The following is a 22148-nucleotide window of genomic DNA, read 5'->3' as shown; positions in this document are numbered from 1 at the left end:
TGAACTAAATGTGCAAATTGCAAAACATAAAACACTAAGACTGAGCCGGATTATTACACTATGTACACATTAGACCGGGTTTTTGGCATTGAGCAAACCAAGGTTGCCTTCATGACTACAGGTATTATGATTCAGTCCCGCATTATGTACTCTAGTCTCATCGCCCTGAACAATACCGAGAAGTGCCGAGCGGTTACTGCCTTGGGCCACTTAGTCGGACACGTTTCGCCGGGCGTGCGTTAAACCAGTACGACTACCCGCGTCATCTGCCCAAGGGCCCGAGACAAAAACCACAACACGCCACTAAGGTCGTCCAAACGTGTTGCACCGTTTAGAGGGGCTCAAAATGTCCAGATTCAACGTTTTGCGTCTGTAAGTGTTTGTGGAGGGATGCTGCTGCTACAGGCGTATGTGGTCTTGGTTATGGTCTTCTCAACGCTGGCGTTGCAGGGACCAGTAGAGAGCGTTGTGGGTAAGTACTGTATTGTAACAACACGAGTCATGAAAATGCACTTTTTGTCCACTGTTAAAAGGTCTAGGGAGCTACACCTGTTTTCTGAAGGCTACAGTCTACATCTATTAGCATGGTTGTCAGTGGGTTTGTACATGTACATCATTGTATTCCAGTTGATTCTCTACCAGACAAAGCAATTGTGGATAAACAGTGTAGCTCTTTTCTTGAATACCGGGTTTGATGGACGTATGGTCTTTTATTGAAACGAAGGCCGAGGTAACGTTTTTGGTTGTAATGAGTAATTTCTTTATATCGTTTCCTCTCAGTGAGATCTCATAATGAAATTATTTAGAGACGGTGCTGTAGACATCTAAAAGAAAACGTCTGCCCATCGTATGCAAATGGACTTATCCACACTTTCACTCTTAGTGACCCTTAGGCTAGGGAAATCTCAGGTCAGGTCAGCTAGGAATGGGGGGGGGGGGTTGACGGATCCGTATTACGACCTGTACAGTTTTCTATTCCGTCAAAATTAAGCAAACACACCATGTCTGTCCCATCTGGCTACGTCTACGACACAGCTCAACCAACTACGACGTAGCTCGCAAGTACGTCGTCGTCTATTAACATCAAATCCGGTGTCACAGACACTGTCAACGACCTTCATCCAAACCGGGTCGTCGAATTTGTTATGTTCAATCTATCACCGCTTAACGTTAACGTTCAACTTTACATTCATACATACATACATACATACATAGAAACAGTTTGTCTAACCATTTGTGCACACGGATGATTATTCTATTAGGCAGTGCGTCATTTTGGCCATTGTGACGCCCTCAGCTGTTATTAATAGTAAGAAGAAGTCTATTTGCAAGTTCATGCCCGAAGGCTAATTGCAAGTACATGGTAAAACATAGGAGAAATACAAGTGACGTTGAACAGTTATAAACAATATTCTACTCGAATAATAGTGTTGGCTATTTCTAAACAGGTTGTGTTAAACTTTGACTTCCTTTTTGGAAGCGCTAGCAGAGGGAGACGAAAAGCTCCAATTTTTCTACAATTTGTGGGTTCTGCGATTTCAAGACAAAAGTGGCTTTCTGTTCGTCTGTGAATGTGGGGAAGTTGGGATATGTCTTCGTGGCTTCTCTAAACAAATTATGTATTAACAATTCAGTCACGTCTCTTCGAACATGGCTATTGTACAAAGTCTAGCATTATCTTGGAGGTGCTTTAAAGTTCTCTTGTCGTCATACAGACCGAGTTCGTCTGTCCGGCGGACGCGTGCCCCACCGCGGCCGGCTGGAGTTACATTACAAGTCCGCATGGCGGCCGGTGTGTGCGGACAACTGGGGATTTAATGAAACTCAGGTGCAACTATGACTATAGCATTTAGTAATGATTTCATAAATGCAAAATTCACGACGGATCTTCGGCAATTACTAGTATGAATTTATGTAGTGTTTAGTTTGTTGAAAATTATTTCAAGGCCATATTGATTTGATAATATGGATGACACCCGCGCACATCAAGTTTTCGGTTGTTTCCAAAGAAAAAAGTTTTCAACCATACTGTAACAACGACTATCAATGTCGTACAATGTCCACCCTTAAGTCAAAGAAGAAGATCTGTGTTCAGCCATTTATTTGTTCAACCTTATTGAAAACTTGAATCACGCCATGAAGGTAACTTTTTTCAAACTTTTTATTCGCACGCTCGCACCAGTTTAGTGTTTCCAAGAGAATGTCGTATAATCAAATCAATATGGTTGAAACAGCAAAAGACACTATAAAAAGCCTCAAGTATATTCAAGGATGCTACCGGCATGCAAATATGAAAATGTTCTCTTTTATTCTTCCACAAACGCAGGTGACGTGTCAGGCTCTTGGTTTACCTGGGGCGAACAGCTACGTCATAGAAGACGGACCGAATGATGGTATTGTCGTAAACGTCTCATGTCTGAGCACCAATCAGACGGCAGAAAACTGTTCTTTGGTCACTGACGCCATCCTGTGTAGTAACAACAGCGTCGTCCGAATCAACTGTCGTGGTAAATCAAGGGCTTATGTTTTCTTCTTTAGTATGACTTCTTTTGTAGGGAAATAGAAATAACTCCACACACTAACGCTCCAATATGCAAATGTATACTAGAGACTATGGCTATTTCAAGAAACCCAAAATACAAATTTAGTTCACGGAGGTATAGAATCTTCGAATTCTTGTTTACTAAATATTTTCACTACTTTAGTTCTGAATCCCATCACCTGTCGCAGGTATGCGGACCTTGCAAAACGCATTCCAACCACATGTCATGTATATGCTGGCCTTGTAAAATGCTGACAGAGACACAGTCAGCACCAGGGACAGGGAAGCACAATCAGCACCAGGTACAGGGAAACGCAGTCAGCACCAGGGACAGGGAAACACAATCAGCACCAGGGACAGGTTAACACAGTCAGTACCAAGTGAACACAGTCAGCACCAGGGACAGGGAAACACAGTCAGCACCAGGGACAGGGAAACACAGTCAGCACCAAGGACAGGGAAACACAGTCAGCACCAGGGACAGGGAAACACAGTCAGCACCAGGGATAGGGAAACACAGTCAGCACCAGGGACAGGGAAACACAGTCAGCACCAAGGACAGGGAAACACAGTCAGCACCGGGGATAGGCAAACACAGTCAGCACCAAGGACAGGGAAACACAGTCAGCACCATGGACAGGGAAGCAAAAGATAGGCTTCGTGTTGGCGTAATGTTAGGTCCAGAACCCAGAGGTCCTGGGCTCGAAACCCCTGCCATGCTACTCATGTGGTGCCCCTGGAAAGGCCACTTAAATTTTCCTCATTCCGGATCCACCCAGGTGTAATAATCAGTACCTGACTTCAGTTGAGAAGGTAAAAGTCGGTGGAAGGAGAGGGTTGGGCTCAACCTTCCAATACCATGTCCTGGACATAGTGGATAACAACCCACTGCCCCTACCGCCTTAAAGGCTATGGGACTGCATGTATCTTTACCTCTATTTTACCTTACCCCAGATCAGTTCCGGCTGGTCACCGGGACTCTGCCCCACCGCGGCAGGCTGGAGAGGTACCGGGACCGCCGCTGGGAGGCCGTCTGTGCGGAGAGCTGGGGACAGGAGCAAACTGAGGTGCAGGCATTGTTGTCCAATTGTTGCTTTGTCGGACTTGCTTTAAAAAAACTATGCTGAAAACAGCTTCATTTTGACGATTGCAAGTCTATCGCTTTTACTATGATATATCATAGATAGCATTTGAAAATGCAACATTTGTCTTGTTTGGCAACGTTTAGTTTGCTGTAGGGATTATGAAGGTAGTGAAGACATATTGTATGATGTTGTAATTACAATGGACACGAAATATGACAATTTTTTACCGGATCTTCATCTCTTTGTATCATACGGCCAATAAGTAAAGGACTGCTGGCGAAGTTTTCGTCATATTTTTCTCATATTTCCTTTCTTTCCACAGATGGCATGTCGTTCCCTGGGTTTTCCCGGAGCCGTCACCTACTACACACAGGTGCTCACGGATACGAATAACGGCAGTGTCGCAAACACCTCCTGTGTCATCAACGGAACGACAGAAGACTGTACAAACGCCACATGTATCAGCGTCAACGGCACAATAGAAAACTGCTCGGTTGTCACCGACAACACCACATGTCGGAATAACAGCGTTGTAGCAGTTCACTGCCACGGTAAGTAAAACATCAAGATCGTTTTATGTTGTTGTTCAGAAATCGTAATGAAGTCTTTTTATATGGTGAAAAAGTTCATAAGCATGTTTAATGGTGAGACGACGAGGGAATTGTAATTACGCGTAAATCGATAAAAATATCTATTGCAACAGACAATGTCAGAATACATTTTTCTGCCCCCAGACCGAACTCGGTTGGCCGGCGGGGCCTTGCCGCACCGTGGCCGCCTAGAGATGTACTACGGTACCCGATGGTGGGCTGTGTGTGCTGCAGACTGGGGGCACGAGGAAACCGAGGTAACGTTACAGTTTTGATGATTAGTGCTATAAAATTGTAATGTCTCCTTACCTTCAAAACGGCCTGATGCAGTCAATAAAGGTGGCGTGGTGGTATCGTGGTTAGGGTTGATCATGAAAGAATTTAAAGGTTTTGGGTTTGAATCCCTGGCAGGCCTCACTGAACGTCTCTAGGATGGGACTTAAAACCTACATGTATGTGTGCCGTGGTTGAATAGAGCCACGCCTCGTATACGTTAAAGAACACACTGTACTTATTGGAAAGAGTAGGGGTCTTTTCCGCTGCAAGTGGATCCAACTTTACAGTCTGGTCTCTGGGCTGACATCTTGAAAGGGTGATAAAGCCACTTGTTTTGTCAAGTCTTTCACAAATGTGATACATCTTGATAAATAACAACCATAAAACGATTGTGCCTCTACTCCCCAACAGAATGCGTGTGACGTTCTTGGTTACCCTGGCGCGATCGAACACTTCACGGAAGACAAAACGGGCGACAGCATTGTGGCAAACGTCTCGTGTCTGAGCGCCAACGGAACGTCTGAAAACTGCACGCATAATTTCGTCACCGAAGGCGACTTTTGTAGAAACCACAGCGTCGTCAGACTACATTGCCAAGGTAAATTTGTATTTGATAGGATCTAAAGTAACTCAACTAATGATATATCATATTTCCGAACTTAGTTTGCCGGAAAGACATGTTCCATATAAAAGACAAAAAATAAAACACAACGTAAAAAGATAGTTATGAGCATAATCTGTGTGTATACACTTTTATTCTTCATTTTCAGTCGGGTCCTAGTTCGGAAAGGCACTTTTCACAATTTTTATCACTCCACCCAGGTGTAGAAATGGGTACCTAGCTGACCTCAGTTGGGAATTAAACTGAGCGGTGGTGGTCGATAGCGTTGGAAGGAGAGGGATGGGCTTTGAAGACACAATGCACGACCCGCTGTCCCTTCAGCCTCGAAACCACTATGGGCTACCTTTATCTTTACCTTACCCCAGATCAGTTCCGGCTGGTCAGCAGGACTCTGCCCCATCGCGGCCGGCTGGAGAGGTACCGGGACCGCCGCTGGGAGCCCGTCTGTGCGGAGAGCTGGGGACAGGAGCAAACTGAGGTGCAGGCACTGCTGTTTTTTATAACTTGCGTAAAAAAATTAACTTTGTCGAAAACACATTCCTTTGATGATTGTTTTCAAACTTGTGCGGAGTATGAAGGTTGTGAAGACATACTTTGAGATGTCGTATTAAATAACACGACGTCGACGCGAAATGCGACAAATTTCACCAGATCTCCATCTCTTCGAATGATATGGCCAATGATAAAAAAGGGGACAAGCTGGCGAAGCTCTTGGTATATGAGAAACATTTTTATATTCTTTTTCCCCCACAGATGGCATGTCGTTCCCTGGGTTTTCCTGGAGCTGTCACCTACTGCACAGAGGCGCTCATGGATACGAATAACGGCAGTGTCGTAAATACCCCATGTGTCATCAACGGAACGACAGAAAACTGTACAAGTGACGTCTCCACAAACGTTTCGTGTGTAGTTGTCAATGGCACGAGAGAGAACTGCTCTTTTGCCACCAACAACACCTCATGTAGGAATAACAGCGTTATAGCAGTCCATTGCCACGGTAAGTAAAATATCTTAATTCATTTTTATTTTCCAGAAGTCGCTATGTATTCCTTTCCTGCAGGAAAAATTTATTCTTTCACAAATTTCCTGTAAGATGATTGGCTATTTCCTAGAGCGCCCTGTCCGAACTCCTCAGGGCACCCTGCCCTAACTAGAGTAGTGGCTATAAATAGTAACAACAATATAAAAGCAAGTGCGGTACTCTCTTGTCATTCTGATGAAGACTTTTGAATAAAAGGTCGAAACCGGTTAATTGTTGTATCTCGGCCGTTATCCTTCTGACGCCTTATCGGCTACTTTAAAGATGTTACTTTAAAGACTTTAAATATTATGTTTCATGTTTTGAGTGATGAGGTTTCAAAATTGAAGTTACGCGTACATCGGTAGAAATGTCTATCATCGGAGACACATACACCGTCATATACTAGTGCCAGTAATAACATTTCCCTGTACCCAGACCGAACTCGGTTGGTAGGCGGGGCCGTGCCGCACCGTGGCCGACTGGAGCTGTACTACGGTACCCGCTGGTGGGCTGTGTGTGCTGCGGACTGGGGGCACGAGGAAACTGAGGTACAGTTTTGGCTTTATCGTTACATTTTCAACTGTAGTGACGTAGAATTGAAATGTCTCCGTATCTTCAAATGTAATGCAGTCAATAAAGGTGGCATGATGGTCTTGTGACTAAAGAATGGGGTTGTTGGCTAAAGAATCTTAAGGTTCTGGGTTAGAATCCCCGGCAAGCCCACACTGTTGTGGGTAAACTTAACACCTGTTTCTTCACTCGACTCGGGTGATAATGGCTGCCTTGATTAGCTTAGGGGCGTTCTCTAGGATGGTAGTAAAGTCTGTGATGCCATGGTTGAAAGACCCACATCTAGCAGACATTTAAGAATCCGCCACACTTATCGCAAAAGAGTAGGGGATGGTACTCACCTATTACTTCAAGCTTTCCATAAATCTTTATAGATAATGACACAAATAAACAACTGTGCCTTTACTCCCAAACAGAATGCGTGCCAAGTTCTTGGCTACCCAGGCGCGATCAGCCACGTCACGGCGGAAGAAACAGGCGACAGCATTGTGGCAAACGTCTCGTGTTTGGGCATCAACGGAACGTCTGAAAACTGCACACGGTCTTTCGCCACCGAAGGCGACTTTTGTAGAAATCACAGCGTCGTCAGACTGCATTGCCAAGGTAACATTAGGACTTTGCGTTTGACCGGTTGTAGAGGATCTCAACTAATAGTTTGGTCACACTCACCATCCGTAAAAAATAGAAATGAGCGTACATTTTTGTATATTTCTTGACATACCTGGTTTTTCGTTTCCGCAAACAGCCCGACTGGCTTTTTGAAGCAGCATCTCCGACAGGAGGCGACGAGTCTGTATGGCATGATACATCAACAGTTGCTGTTGGTTTATTGCGCCTTCTGGCGGAGAAAATGACCCAAGGCTGGTTCTGACGTACCGGGTCTAAATCCCATAAATGACCTGCTGGTTAGTTAACAATAAAATGCGTGCGCGTCGTCGGAGAATTAACTATGTGTATACCATGTACTTGCAATTAGCCCTCGGGCACGAACTTGCAAATAAACTTCTATTAAAGTCGGACCTCATAGCCTACAATAAAAAACGGATCCGCAAACAATTCAATGAAATTCGAGCAAATCAAAAATTTAATGTCTGACCAAAATCACGAAGAAAGTGCCTACGAATCATAACAATGTTTCTATTGTCGGTTTACATCAGGTAACATAAGGATAGCGGACGGGCCTATGCGTAATCTGGGCCGGCTGGAGGTGCACCATGGTACCCGGTGGTGGCCGGTATGTGCTGACGACTGGGGGATGGATGAAGCAGAGGTACACAGCTTTTCCTCGTGATACATATTTAGTAGTATCTACAGTAGTTAGCTGTAATGTCTCTTCAAATCCAACATGACGGCGACCGTCATGGATGTCGATGACAACAAAACAATACCAGCTACTTAAGTGAAGTACAGACACATACCACTCGTTCTCATTGAAATGTCGAAAATGGCATTTTTTTGGTCGAAAAATAGATCGGCTTTATTTTCACTGAAAACTACTTGGTTGTTTGGGAAAATTCCTCTTTTAACCATAGCCAAAAAATGGCAACTTATTATTTTCGGTCCCATTGATAATACATTACAGGGCATGTAACAAACGTTACCGGTAACGTTTGTTACAACAGTAGACTTTACCCTGTTTTCTTCAAAAGGACGTACCTTATTGACTACATCATTTAGGTATAAGTGGATGTCCCTAGGGACATTTGAAAAGTGGGCAGCTTTTTTACACCAGGTCAAATAGAAAGCTTAGACAGCATCCAACAATGGTAACGTTTGTTACAGTCATTTCTGTACAACATTTTGTTAAGCATGGTGAGATACAAATGACAGTCACCAACCCTTTCTTGTTTCTTTAGAAAGCCAGAAAAACTGTACAGCGTCACAAAAACGGCCATTTCTAGTCTTATACGTGCATAATATAACCGTGGCAACCATCGTACTAGTGGTGGTAACGTTTGTTACAGAATCTGGCGACAGGCATAAACTACCTCACACAGCCTCCAAGATCACTGACAGGGGCGATCTGACGTGATCGGGCAGAGGGCCTGGGTAGCTGGTTTCAACTGCCGAACAATCATTCTGGGAACTGAATTGTTACATTTTTGGCTACTATTTGAATTCTTCGTTTCTTCTCAGGCGACAGCCATTTTTTAGGGTGTGAAGTCCCACCCGTGGCTATAATAATCTTCTAATCCATCAACCTCTACGAATGTTGTGGTGCATCTTTTGTAAAACATTACAGGGGTTGTGGAAAAATGAACGAACCAGTGATGTTGTCTATAGTTTGCTCCATATCAAGGCGTAAAGTCAGGCGACAGCATTTCGACATTTAAATGAGAACGAGCCATACAAGTTACAACGGACTGGTATTGACTACTGGTTCTTCCAGCTCAGAATGAAACAGAGCCCCCTAGATGCTAAGTACGCATGCTCAGAAATACAATGGCTGGGCATCTAACGGCCACTACAACAAATGATGTGGTCATGTCAATTTTTAAAATGGAAAAAAAGGAAATTGCACTATTAAACGTTAAATTCTTTTTCGTCGTAAAGGTTTAATTCATACAGTATGGGATACGTTCTTTGTAGCTAGAAAACGTCACTGACCAACAACCCAGCTTTTGTTCAAGCAAGTTTAGGCCTCACAAGACACAATATTTTCAGGTGGCGTGCCAGACTCTTGGATATCCGGGGGCTGTAAGCTCGTTCCCAGGCACTTCCATATTTGGAAAGGGTGGCGGCCTCGTTGCCAGAGTGTCGTGTGTGCGCTCAGACGGTGCGTCCAACAACTGCACCCGGGTCGTGGTCACCGACGGCGTCACGTGCGGGAACAACAGCGTTGTCGGGATCTACTGTCACGGTAAATAAAGACAAACAGAAAACATGGACGGGCACTGTTTCTTATCCTTGATAACTACAATTTATGTTGCTTTTGCTTTTCTGAAAGGGGTACGGGTTACTAGCTTGATTAGCCGTGTAACAATGCGCTCACAAGTTATTCTCCTATGCTGGGCCTCGCCATCGGCCTGCATAATAAGTACCTTGGGTAGACTCTGCTAAACTGAACTGAGGTTTTCACTATTAATATTGGTCTTCTAACCAACCGTCAGCTGGTTAGCTGGTCAGAAGACATGCCCATTAATTAAAGTGACTCAGTCAGGTTTATCACTGAGCCTTCCCAAGGTATGGTTGTTTAGGCAAGTCTTTGCGTCAGAGAATACCCACCAGTAATTCAATCAACACTGACAGTGATTGATGTAAATTAAACTTCTACCGAGTTGCGCGTAATAAAAAATAACTACAATTCTTTCACATCCTCACCCTCAAAATACGCTTATGATATTTTAAAAGAAGCACTAGTATGAAGCATTTCCTATATCCCTCAGCTGCTTTACGACTTGTCAACGGAAGTTCCTATAACGAGGGCCGAGTGGAGATCTTCCGCAGCGGCAGGTGGGGCACGGTGTGCGACAGCCCGCACAGACCGCCAGACGAGAGGTGGGGGCGGCGGGAAGCAGAGGTGGTGTGCCGGCAGCTGATGTTCGGGGTGGAGAGGATCTATCCACCGGGCTGGTTCGGAGACGGGGAGAACGGTAGTGTTTCACCTTGTAGGTTACTTAGTAAATCAGGCTGAGACTTTGAATGCTGCTAACATACTAAATGCATGCTATTCCAGAGTTGTGTTAGTACGGAGTACAAAGTCCGGTGCCGAAACTTTGAACTTCTGAAGAAGAAGAGATCGAATGTTCTTCAGGCATCTGTTCAAGTAGAGCACTTTTGTATGTTGAGCTATACTAAGATACATAGAGTTGAGGGGTGCTAACAGCTGTCTTACTCTCGTAACAGGTAGTAGCGCCATCTGGCTGGGGAGAGTGCACTGCAGCGGGTTGGAGGACGAACTCCAGTGGTGTGACTACACGAGATGGGGAGTGCATTTGGAGGACGTCGCGTTTTGCAGGGAGAATTTTGCGGTTGCTGTTGCCTGTGGAGGACCTCCCGGTCCATTCCTTACAACGGCAGCGCCCCCTACCAGAGAAGACATTAATGCAGGTAGGATTTTGGGTGTGTCGGAAAATATCTCGAACCGAAAGTAACGACAATTTTTTGTCTCTCATGATATTCTCATGATATGTTTACAACAAAAATACTTTATCATTGCCGGATAATTGAAGACGAGGCGAATTTCGCAAAGAATACAATTCTGCATTCCAAATAACGAAAGATCCAAAGTGATATCCAGTTGATTGAGTAAATGTAATTGGTGTAAATTCACTTCTGTCTGTTCGTCTTTCAGGAAATATTCGGCTGGTAGACTGGCCATTGTCTGACTTTGCGAAGCTGGAGGTGTACAACAACGCCTCCTGGCGGGCTGTTTGTGACCACAACTGGGATGACGACATAACAGAGGTATGATATTTATGTAAATCACATCAAAACGGATTGTTTATTTGTTTGTATGCTATCTATTTACCACAAGACATACTAGTAAGCTTTCATGTAAACATACCGGCACTAAATGTGACGTTTTTTTGGTCAGGTTGTGTGTGAAATCCTTGACTACCCCGGAGCTCGAAACTACACCACATCCGGGTACTTGTTCGGTCAGGGGGAGAGTGTCATCCTGAACGCGTCAGTGTCGTGCAACACGTCATCAAACGTCACGGCAAACGTCACAAGCAATGATTGCACTTGGGCCATGTTCACTGATGGAGACCAGTGTCAATATGAAAAGAGAGTTGGAATCCAATGCCAAGGTAGATTTACTGTATGGTACTTTATGCCAACAGTAGCGCTTGCAGAAAGTAATAATCCTTTAGTGTTTGTAACGTTACACGGTGTGTGGGTTTGGGATGGTCACTTTACTGCAAAATATGTAGCAATATTTATCCTATTCGAGTTGATATTTCAACCTTATTGCTTCTGCCTTTTTATTTAGAGTCAATCCGGCTCGTCAATGGGAGCACAGAATATGAAGGACGAGTGGAAATTTATCACGACAACAGATGGGGAACCATTTGCGATCATCCACTCAAACTCCCGTGGAAGAGATGGGGTCTGCACGAAACTCTCGTGGTCTGCGGACAGCTCGGGTACCTCTCGCCGTTTGAACTACCGGAGGTACTCCCGCTGGGGTACTTCGGGGACGGAGAAAACGAGACACGAGAGATTTGGCTGGACGATGTGGTGTGCAATGGTACGGAGAGCAACCTTAAGGAATGTCACCATGGCGACTGGGGGCCCAGCTGGAAGGACATCTTCCTCTGTTCCGAAGACTTCGCCGTGGCCATAGTGTGCAGGAGTGCGGAAACTACAACACCTGTTCCGTTCAATGTCACGACGAACGCTACATCAGTGTTTAACACTACGTCGGGGTTGAACTCAACGACTTCGGGATCAAATACTACAGCCGTGTTTAACACGACGTCACTGTTCAACACATCCACTGTGTTCAACACAACTACTATGATGAGCACTACATCAATGTTCAACTCTACATCTGCACCAACGACAGCCTCTTCAACATCATCATCATCAACAACAGCATTAACCTCCTACGCGTCACCATCCACAATGTCCACATCCTCAGCTTCCTCGACATCTTCATCAACGACAACCAAAGCAACAACAACCAAAACAACAACAACAACATCAACAAAAGCAGAAGCAACGACTTCGACTCATCCGTTGGTTCTTGCCACTTCCAAACTCACGACTGTTACATCAACACATTTGCCACCGACGCAGTCGTCGATTATGTCGATATCCCCATCATCAGCATCGCCGGGATCCACAACAACATTGATACCAACATCAACAACTACTGCAGCGACAACAACGACAACCACGACTATAAAGTCTACAACGACAACCACGACTAAGAAGCAAGCTACAAAGAAAAAGAAGGATGACGATAACAATGATGACGACAATAATGATGATGATGAAAACAACGACGAACAGAACGATGAAAGCAAGAACTCAGAGCCCGAAGAACCCGAGGAACCGGAAGGTACTTCATAAGATCAACTGCATGCTGATGAATTTGTTCAATTTAAGACGTTTGCGTTCACTTATCTGAAAAGATAAAAAGAAGCCCGGAATGAGTGGGCGTTGTTAAAAGTGGCAATGGCAATGGGTTCTGCTGCAAGGTTCTGTCCATATGACGATTTGAAATTTCCAGAATGTGGAAGCAGGACGTTTCTTTTCAAGTTGGTTCGCAATTGAGTATAGATGAGCTCTTAGTTATTGAAGACAATTTTGATGAGAACAGCCCAGCTAAACAGGTGAGTCTTAAGCTCTGTGTAAGATGTAATATATATATCTTACTAATGGAGCATCAATAACATGATGGTATTCCGTGTGTTTATGAAGTTCCACCTGAAGAGGAGGAGGACATTGTTGCAGCTGCAGGGATCCCCGGAGGTGCTGTAGGTGGGATGGCTGTAGGTGGCGCAGCTGCCGCAGCTGTAGCCAAGAAGTAAGTAGCTAGAAGGTGATTTGGTTCGGTGCTTTGTCTTTGGTGGTTTTAGTCTTCTCATGCCGATGCAACTTACAATTCTATTGTTCTAGACCTTAATGAACTGAGGAAGATATCTAATATTCGCCAAATAGCAATTAATCGAGCAACTAGATATAATTTAGACATGATTACAGACAAATTTTGACTTAAGATCGTAATCTCTTATGAAGTAGGCAAGTACACGCAAGGGTACGAAATTTATGAGGATCGAAAACGACCCATTTCCGTGCTAAACACCTGAATGATATTTTTCGTTTATACCCCAATAGGATGATGAATAAGGATGATGAAGAAGAGGAAGATGACAATGAGGATGACGATGGCGACGACGACGACGATGATGATGGCGACGATGACGGAAACGTCGTCGACGCCGATGATGACGTAGGTCCTGACGTAATCGATGACGCTGTTCAGACGTCACAGAGTAGCCTCCTGAAGAACTACGACGATTTAACCGAGGAAAAGCTGATAGAAACAATAAACGATCTGTACTTCCGACCTCCAAGTATTGCGTCTGAGGCAAGTTCACACTCCAACATAGATTCTACCGGAAACTTGGAAGACAATTTTGATGATCTAGAGGAGAACAACGTGGGTATAGCAGCGAGTTTACGTTCTTTAGCCGCACTATCAGCGACGGAAAGTACTTTCCAACTGAAGCGAAGTCTGTCTCGGTTAGGGGGCCGTTCTCTGTTGGAGGAATGCCAACCGCTGCTATGTAAGAGCTCACCGCTTCTGAATCAGGCCGGCTATTTTGACGGGTTCGTGTTACCAATACCCGTGAGTTTGAGTTCGCCACACATAGGCGCAGATGAACTGGCATCTGACGGTGGAGAATCCATACTCAGCCAGAGTCTAACTTTCGAGCAGGAAGGATCACCACTAGAATGTTCGCCACCTTCGGAGCCATTTCTGCCGCTCAAAGATGATGTTCAATTCGTAGATGAGACGGAACCGCTTTTAAGCAACCAAGTACTGCCAGAGCCCTTGCAAGAAGAGCAGGACAGAAGAAAAAAGTCGTTACCAAAGTCGAATGATTTACTCTCACCGATAGACGACGAACCAATTACGTGTGAGAAGGTTCCATTATTAAACGAGAACCTCCCTCAGCTAAGTATGCCATCTCTGCACGCGCAGGACACAGGAACACCCATTGTTAAGGAGGAATTGCCATTGTTTAAAGAGAAACCATACATATATGAACGTTCAGATAATCCGATACGTCCCTACGACCTTAAGAATGATCTACCGCTGACTAAAGACCTTGTACCCGATGAAGAAGATGCGAACGAAGGGACGCCACTATTGGAGATACCTGAGGACCTACCTGTGGATGAAAAGACGCCGCTGTTAGCGGACACTGCTGATGAAGACAAAGACCCGACACCAGTAACAGGAATTGATTCATCAGATATTGAGAAAGTACCTCAAAGTAAACCGAGTCTAATGCTAAGTCATGACCTCCAACCAGAAAGTGAACCCAATCAAACAAACCTACCTCCGATTGATGGTGCTCCTCCAGAGCACGCACCTTCTCAAAGTGATGGTTCCTCTTCTCCAAATGAAGACAATCCAGATCTAATTGATAGTGTGCTACCTTTTAGTGAGGATGCTCCGAATTCAGGAGAAACCACACCTCCTACAAGTGAGGTAATTCCTCCCATAGGCGACAATGCGCCACCGTCAAAGGAAGCTGAGTCACCTTCATGTGATACCACGCCGACCCCTCAGAGGAGCACATCAACACCAGGAAACGTCACTCCATCCCCAAATGAAGGTACTTCACCTGTATCCGCCAATGATTTGCCAAACGATGTAACACCATCAACAGTCGATGGTGTTGTACCCCCATCTGATGACACACTTCCTCCTCCACGCGATTCTATTCTACCTCCGACTGATGCCAGCGCTACATCACCTCCGAAGGACGAACATTCTCCTCCAAGCGATACCTCTCCTCCAATAGATAGTCTTTCACCTCCAACTGATGCCTCACAATCACCAGCTGATGTTGCCCTTCCGCTAAGTCAGGATGACTCGCCTTCAAGTGGCGCAGTTCCTCCTCCAAGTGACGCGGCTCCACCTCCGAGTGACGCGATTAAACCCCCAAGTGACGCGGTTCCTCCTCCAAGTGACGCGGTTCCTCCTCCAAGTGACGCGGTTCCTCCTCCAAGTGACGCGGTTCCTCCTCCAAGTGACGCGGTTCCTCCTCCAAGTGACGCGGTTCCACCTCCAAGTGACGCGGTTCCACCTCCGAGTGACGCGGTTCCACCTCCAAGTGACGCGGTTACACCTCCGAGTGACGCGGTTCCACCTCCAAGTGACGCGGTTCCTCCTCCAAGTGACGCGATTAAACCCCCAAGTGACGGCGTTCCACCTCCAAGTGACGAAATCCCACCTCTAAGTGACAAAGTTCCAGCACCAAGTGACGGGGTCTCACCGCCAAGTGACGAAGCTCCACCTCTAACTGACAAAACCCCATCTCCAGCTGACAAAGGTCCACCTCCAAGTGACGAAATTCCACCTCCAGCTGACGGAGTTCCACCTCCCAGTGATGAGGTTCCATCTCCAAGTGACGGCGTTCCACCTCCAAGTGACGAAATCCCACCTTCAAGTGAAAAAGTTCCAGCACCACGTGACGGGGTCCCACCGCCAAGTGACGAAACCCTACCTCTAACTGACAAAGCCCCACCTCCAAGTGACGGAGTTCCACCTCCAAGTGATGAGGTTCCACCTCAAAGTGACGGAGTTCCATCTCCAAATGATGGAGTTCCACCTCCAAATGACGGCATTCCATCGCCAAATGACGGAGTTCCACCTCCAAATGACGGCGTTCCACCTCCACGTGACGGAGTTCCATCTCCAAATGATGGAGTTACACCTCCAAATGACATTCCACCTCCAAGTGACGAAATTCCACCTCCAAGTGACGGCGTTCCACCTCCAAGTGACGAAGGTCCACCTCCAAATGACATTTCATCTCCGAGTGACGCAGTTCCTCCTCCAAGTGACCCGGTTCCACCTCCGAGTGACGCGATTAAGCCCCCAAGTGACGAAATTCCATCTCCAAGTGACGGCGTTCCACCTCCAAGTGACGAAATCCCACCTCCAAGTGACAAAGTTCCAGCACCAAGTGACGGGGTCCCACCGCCAAGTGACGAAGCTCCACTTCTAACTGACAAAACCCCACCTCCAAGTGACGGAGTTCCACCTCCCAGTGGTGAAGTTCCACCTCCAAGTGACGGAGTTCCATCTCCAAATGATGGAGGTCCACCTCCAAGTGACGGAGTACCATCTCCAAATGACGGAGTTCCATCTCCGAATGACAACCCTAGCGAACTGGGGACTCCGGCCGCTCAGCCGCCAAATGAATATCAGTTCCAGTTTCTTTTTGACATGGACTTTGAGTTCGAGTTTGCCCCAGATGGAAGCATTAATGTTACCCCAATCATGAGAAGTAAGAACAGTTAACGTATTATGTGCAATGTTGTCAAACTTCTTGCCAATTTATCAGGAGGAGAAGTGGATGGAATAGGAACTGTGACCACAAGTTTCCCTTGGTATTTGTGTAGATACAGTCAACGGTTCCAGGACCCTATATGTATGGGATGAACTATCTACCGATTAGAGACAGTGGACCACAATAGCAGCTTTTTAAAACCGACTGATGTAGTACTGTTAGCCGGAACTACATTGCTACCTTTTAGCTGTTGAAATGTGTATGTCTTATTTATGTTGTTTGAGTTTTGTATGTGTCCAGGGACACCTGAAAAACAGGGCGTAGCCTGAGTTTGATTTTAACCTTGGTAAAATAAATTGATGAAATTAAAAATAGATATCATGTTGATAAAAGTAGATAAGAATTGCGTCGTTTCTCTTCATCATATCCATTCACAGGAATCGAACTATACAAATGATGACAAAGAGAAGATATGGCTTGACCAAACTTTTTTATTAGGAATGTAGTGTATACATTTGGACGCATAAAATGTCAGAAATGTAGAGCACAGTTTTGACACAATCAATACTTGATACCTGGGCAAGCTCCGGTTTTTTAAAAAGGCACGTAAAGCTATTATAATGACCAGACCCTGCCGTTATAAATCCGATAAACGTAAACTATCATATCCGGGACTTCAGTACGCTTCTAGCACCCATGCAGTTCATTTCAGCGGTGACCTGTCTGAGAAAGTTGACTAAGCACAAGTTACTCTTCAAGCCTTGTTTGAAATCTGTAGACAACAGATGAGAAATTAGAGTATAGATATAAAGCACATAAAGAAGTTAGCTCAGCTGAAATGTGGACCTAGCCGATAATATACTAGTGACAACTAACACTAATGCCATTTAGTGTGAGACATCGTTGAATGTTATAAGTACAGAGCCCCATATATAGTCTATAATGGTTGATAGACACCAACGTTACAAGTCATATTTCTAGACACCAACTAAAAGCTGATTCATCTGTGTCAGGACAACATTTTTGAGTGGGATATTTAGATAGTTTGATACAATTTTGACAGGGCTGGCTTGAAAATTGAACAAAGTTGATTTTCCAAAAACTGAAAGTTGCAGATACTATTGTCTTGATTATCAAAGCAGCAATATCCTTGGATTATGTAACAGTTATTTGGGCCAGTCTGCATAGTTTGATGGTATACCAGTGTTCCTATGAAAACCAATACAGAATATCTAAATCTTGTGACAGTTATTATCGCTCTAGTTTCTGGCTGGGAGACAGTCTAGGATGTTTATGAGTTTATGTGGTTATGGGGGTTAATCCACCATTCAAACTGCTGGACACAGTGTCACAGTGGGAGCACTTCCTTATTACTCTTGCCCTGGGTAGGGTTTTCACGCCCTTTACACGCTAGTGGGGGTAGACTTAACAAAGGGGCATCCGGAACCCACCAACGCCTTTCCCTTTGACATCTGTTCGGGGGTGATATCCCCCTTGAGAGCCTCTACGAACTGGTCCGGCTTGTAGTAGATGTTGACGGAGACGAGCTTAGTGTTCTCGTCCAGCTCGACCACGCCGAACCCGTACAACTCCAGCAGTTCTCCCGCCCCCTGACTGCCCATGTACTGCCCCGTGTAGTGGGCCCAGTGACGCCAGCTGAAGGCTACCGTGGGGGGTCCCGAGAACACCTGAAACAACAGTAAGTTCAGCCAAGGAGCTTTTATCAGATAAAAGCTCCTTGGTTCAGCCAAGAACGTCCTTGCTTCAGCAATGCAAATACGCTCCTGATTTGCATGATTTGGACCTGATTATATCAATTATCACTCACGCTGATTACTTAAGCTATCTAACGTTACATTATGACAAAAATCATCACGACCCGTCAACCTTTATTCTCTTTCAAAGTCTCCAACAATATTGGCTTCTGTAGTTCCAGGGGAGGTCGCTAGGGGTTGTCCAGGAGCTATCTTAGTAGTACTGGACAGCATGACCATTACCGGGAACATAACCTTTTTGTCGAAGGTAATGTAGACGTTTCAGAGACTACTGAATGATATATCCGAAAGTAATATAAGAAGTTTATTTGCAAGTTCGTGCCCGAGGGCTAATTGCAAGTACATGGTATAAACATTGTAAATATACAAGTGACAATTGACAGTTATGAACAATATTCTACTCTAATACTAGTGTTGGCTATTTCTAGGTTGGGTTTGACTTCTTTTTTGGAAGCAGAGGGAGACGAAAAGCCCCACCTTTTCTAAAATTTGTGGGCTCTGCGATTTCAAGAGAAATGTGGCTTTCTGTTCGTCTGTCAATGTGGGGAAGTTGGGATAAGTCTTCGTGGCTTCTCTAAACAGAGTGATTCTTTCGGTTTGGTTGAATGGACATTTGGAAATAAAATGTGTTTCGTCTCCCACTGCTTTAGATGTACAATATTTACAAATTCTTTCACACACGAGCAATCTCTTATATCTCACTCAATTCGCTAATTCTGACTTTGCTTATTGCTGAGCGCAGCTCGAAATCCAGTAGTTATAAGTATTAATGTTCCACGCGGATACCTACCTCCAGGACCTCCCAGGGGAAGCCCGCGGGGAAGGCCCCGCGAAAGTGGCGATGGGACGACTCGAAGTCTTCTTTCTCAGCGTCGTACAACTCCTTCTTACAGCCCGCCATCAGCCAGTTGTAGTTGCCTATCTTATAGACTTCTTCTGCGGAGAAATCCTGCAGCGGTAGAAGAACGAACAATCGACATCTTCAATTAGCTTTACACCAAAAAGTAGTTACTCAAGCAACTGGATATGGTTTTGAAACGGTCAGACGTTTCGGATAGAATCCACTATCCTTTGTCAGTGACACTGACTCCTCAGTGACAGTGACACTGACTACTTTTTGGTGTATCTTATTACCTGGATGTCTAACCTACATCGACGTATTCAATTAGCTTTATACTGAATCTAGGCGTGTCAAGAGAGAGATTGCTGGCTGTAAACCAACTTTGTCAACTAGGAAACAGTAAGTGATAACATGACGGAGGTTCTCAAGTTGCCAGGGTGTGACCGCAGGATCGATCTGTCGTTTGTTCCATTTACATGTAGTAGTAAAGTTACGTCTCTCTCATCTCATCTCATCTCATCTCATCTCATCTCATCTCATCTCATCTCATCTCATCTCATCTCATCTATCTCTTGGTCTAACTATTTGACCGTCGGGGCATCACAGAGGATCTGGCAACCGGTTTTCTCCACCCTTCCCGTTTTTTACCTGCATGTATGCAGGTATGGTTTTCACGGGCGTGGGAAAATTTGGAAGCTGGGGATTTAGGGCGCTGTATCTCGAGAACAGATGGTGCGAGCACGACGATTTTTGGTACGTGGGTTGGGGCTGGTGGCCTGACACTCAGGTTTGATTTTGTGCCTCCTGGCGCTTGAACTTGACATTGCAGCTGGCATTTTTGGTGTTTTGGGGGCACTTTTGGCGCTGTGTGTCCGGAACGATACGCACCATTGCGACGATTTTTGGTGCATGGGTGGGAAGTTGTTGCCTGTTGCCTAGGATTGACTTTGGGCCTTGTCGCGTTTGAACTTGACGCGGCAGGTCGAATTTTGTGTCCGGGAGGGGTATTTCCGGAGTTATATCTTCTGAACGGTTGGTGCGGGCGCGATGATATTTGGCACATGTGTCGGCGGTGGCTGAATAATTCTCAATTTTGATTTTGGCCCCCTTGGTGCTTGAACTTGACATTTTAGGTTACCTTTTGTGCGGGCACGGGGCGTGCGCTATATCTCCGGAACGCAAGGTGCCATTGTGTTGCTATTTGGTACGTGAGTTGTTGGTGGTGTCCTGGTGGTGAGGTTTGATTTTGGGCCTCCTAGTGCTTGAACTTGATACTGTATAGGTTGACCCTGTTTTGGTGTGGTTGGGGCATCCTCCCAATATCTGCTTGGTTCTGAAAACAGATTACGGTTGGGTGTAGAACCATCATCTGGCCTGGGGCAACCTTCAATGTATCAGGTTACTTTGTATCCCCTGTCTTAGTGGCACTGACGGTGTGCCAGATGACGGGAGTGTGGAGTTTGCTTATTACTCTTTGTGGTGTTTCTAGAGCTGTATAGTACTGAGTTTAAAGTTCTGGTACAAGTTCCTTTACCATGTTGGCAATCATGGTTGAACTTGAACTTAAACAGAAGAAGATGCAATTTTCTAATGTGGAGGAGAACTGTATAGAGCGTGGGCATAAGAGAAAGGTATGTGTATGATTTGTCCTGTGTTTCTTTTTGTTTCTTTGGTAATGCCATTCCATACTGTATACAGGTAATTTGTAGTTTTGGGCTAGTCATATTCGCTTGGTTTTTGGGCCTGCTTAGTCTATAGTACAGGCAGGGTTAAGTGGTGGAGGCTTAGCTTGGTTTTGTTTTAAATTCAGTATCGTTTGTTGCATTTTGTCGCGGCAAATATAATGAAATTCCCCTTCTAAGCAACTGCTCATTGGTTTGGGGGGATGTTTGCTGGGTGTTTGCTCTGACTACAACAGCTTCTGAAGTTTTCAAAGCTTCCATTGCCAGCAGCTTGCCATCTATAAATAGGATTGACAAGGACATTTTTCATAGTAAATTATGCTGTTAAATTTGGCTTAGATACTACAGGAGATTTAGATTTGGGTTGGATGGATTGAATGAAAATATCATACCACCCTGGGGACTAACTGTTGCTGCTGCATCATGGGGGCCAGCACTATTCATATTGTCTAAAGTCTATGGAACTACTATAAAAGTATCATTGGTCAAATTATGCAAGTAACCTTCCGATGTCAAGTAAATAACACCCCAGAAATAAATCTTTAATGAATATCATTGGAAGAACACAAACCAAGGAGATTTAGCAGCTGCATTAGGTCAGTACATTGAAATAGGAAGATATTAGTACTGAATATATCATGTGACAGAGTAACTACATGTACATGGGCCATCTGAGACAAAAAAAAGGTTGCGTCTCAACAACTTCAAGGTACTGTGGTTGGTTACATACTTAAGAAATCCAAAATAAGTAATGTTCATCCATGTCCAAACTTACAAATTCAGAAAATGGAATTTCAGACTTTTGCATGGTGCACAACCAACAGGGCAAAAAGCTCATTTTTCCAACCACGTACCACAGACAAAAAGGCAAAAATACACAATAGGTCTACAGAAACCCAATACATTTCATGCAGGCCTGAGGTCTACGAACTCTTGTTTTTTTAAGTATTTCACTTAGTGTCATATCTGTCCATTTACTGAAAAAAAGATGTTATCCTCACATCATTTAGGCTGCCTACCCTCTTTCTTCCTCCCTGGACGGTTCCCTGTATGATAGTTTTGGCTCGTACCGATGACTATAGCCTCCATATCAGGCTCTCTCGGGCATTTTTTGGCTTATGATACACTTTTGCTGGTCATTTATCGGACGTTTAAGCTCCA

The 22148-nt window shown here is 44.9% G+C and overlaps 2 protein-coding genes across 4 annotated transcripts in view; one reads left to right on the top strand and one right to left on the bottom strand.

The window, feature by feature from the left end:
* The first annotated feature begins 2136 nt into the window (after window positions 1–2136).
* LOC118419348 lies at window positions 2137–16700 on the top strand. Its single transcript, XM_035825710.1, has 19 exons — window positions 2137–2142; window positions 2327–2507; window positions 3497–3609; window positions 3950–4178; window positions 4362–4474; window positions 4905–5091; window positions 5481–5593; window positions 5869–6112; window positions 6572–6684; window positions 7123–7309; window positions 7864–7976; window positions 9371–9566; window positions 10093–10299; window positions 10553–10756; window positions 11001–11113; window positions 11244–11460; window positions 11643–12716; window positions 13079–13184; window positions 13496–16700. The coding sequence occupies exons 1-19, from the start codon at window positions 2137–2139 to the stop codon at window positions 16698–16700; spliced, it is 6921 nt and encodes a 2306-aa protein (XP_035681603.1).
* A 462-nt stretch (window positions 16701–17162) lies between these two features.
* Window positions 17163–22148, bottom strand: part of LOC118420256 (pathogen-related protein-like) — a 10812-nt gene continuing 5826 nt past the window's right edge. For all 3 annotated transcript variants that reach the window (XM_035826983.1, XM_035826984.1, XM_035826985.1), the window contains exons 4-5: window positions 19255–19413; window positions 17163–18377 (exon numbers count right to left, since the gene is read on the bottom strand). In XM_035826983.1, coding sequence (XP_035682876.1) covers window positions 18093–18377; window positions 19255–19413 — 444 coding nt within the window. In that variant the 3' untranslated portion in view covers window positions 17163–18092. The remainder of the gene's footprint in view (window positions 18378–19254; window positions 19414–22148) is intronic.

This window comes from Branchiostoma floridae, chromosome 7 (genome assembly GCF_000003815.2).
Source record: "Branchiostoma floridae strain S238N-H82 chromosome 7, Bfl_VNyyK, whole genome shotgun sequence".
NCBI classification, from domain to species: Eukaryota; Metazoa; Chordata; class Leptocardii; order Amphioxiformes; family Branchiostomatidae; genus Branchiostoma; species Branchiostoma floridae.
This window is presented reverse-complemented; position numbering and strand designations above follow the sequence as displayed.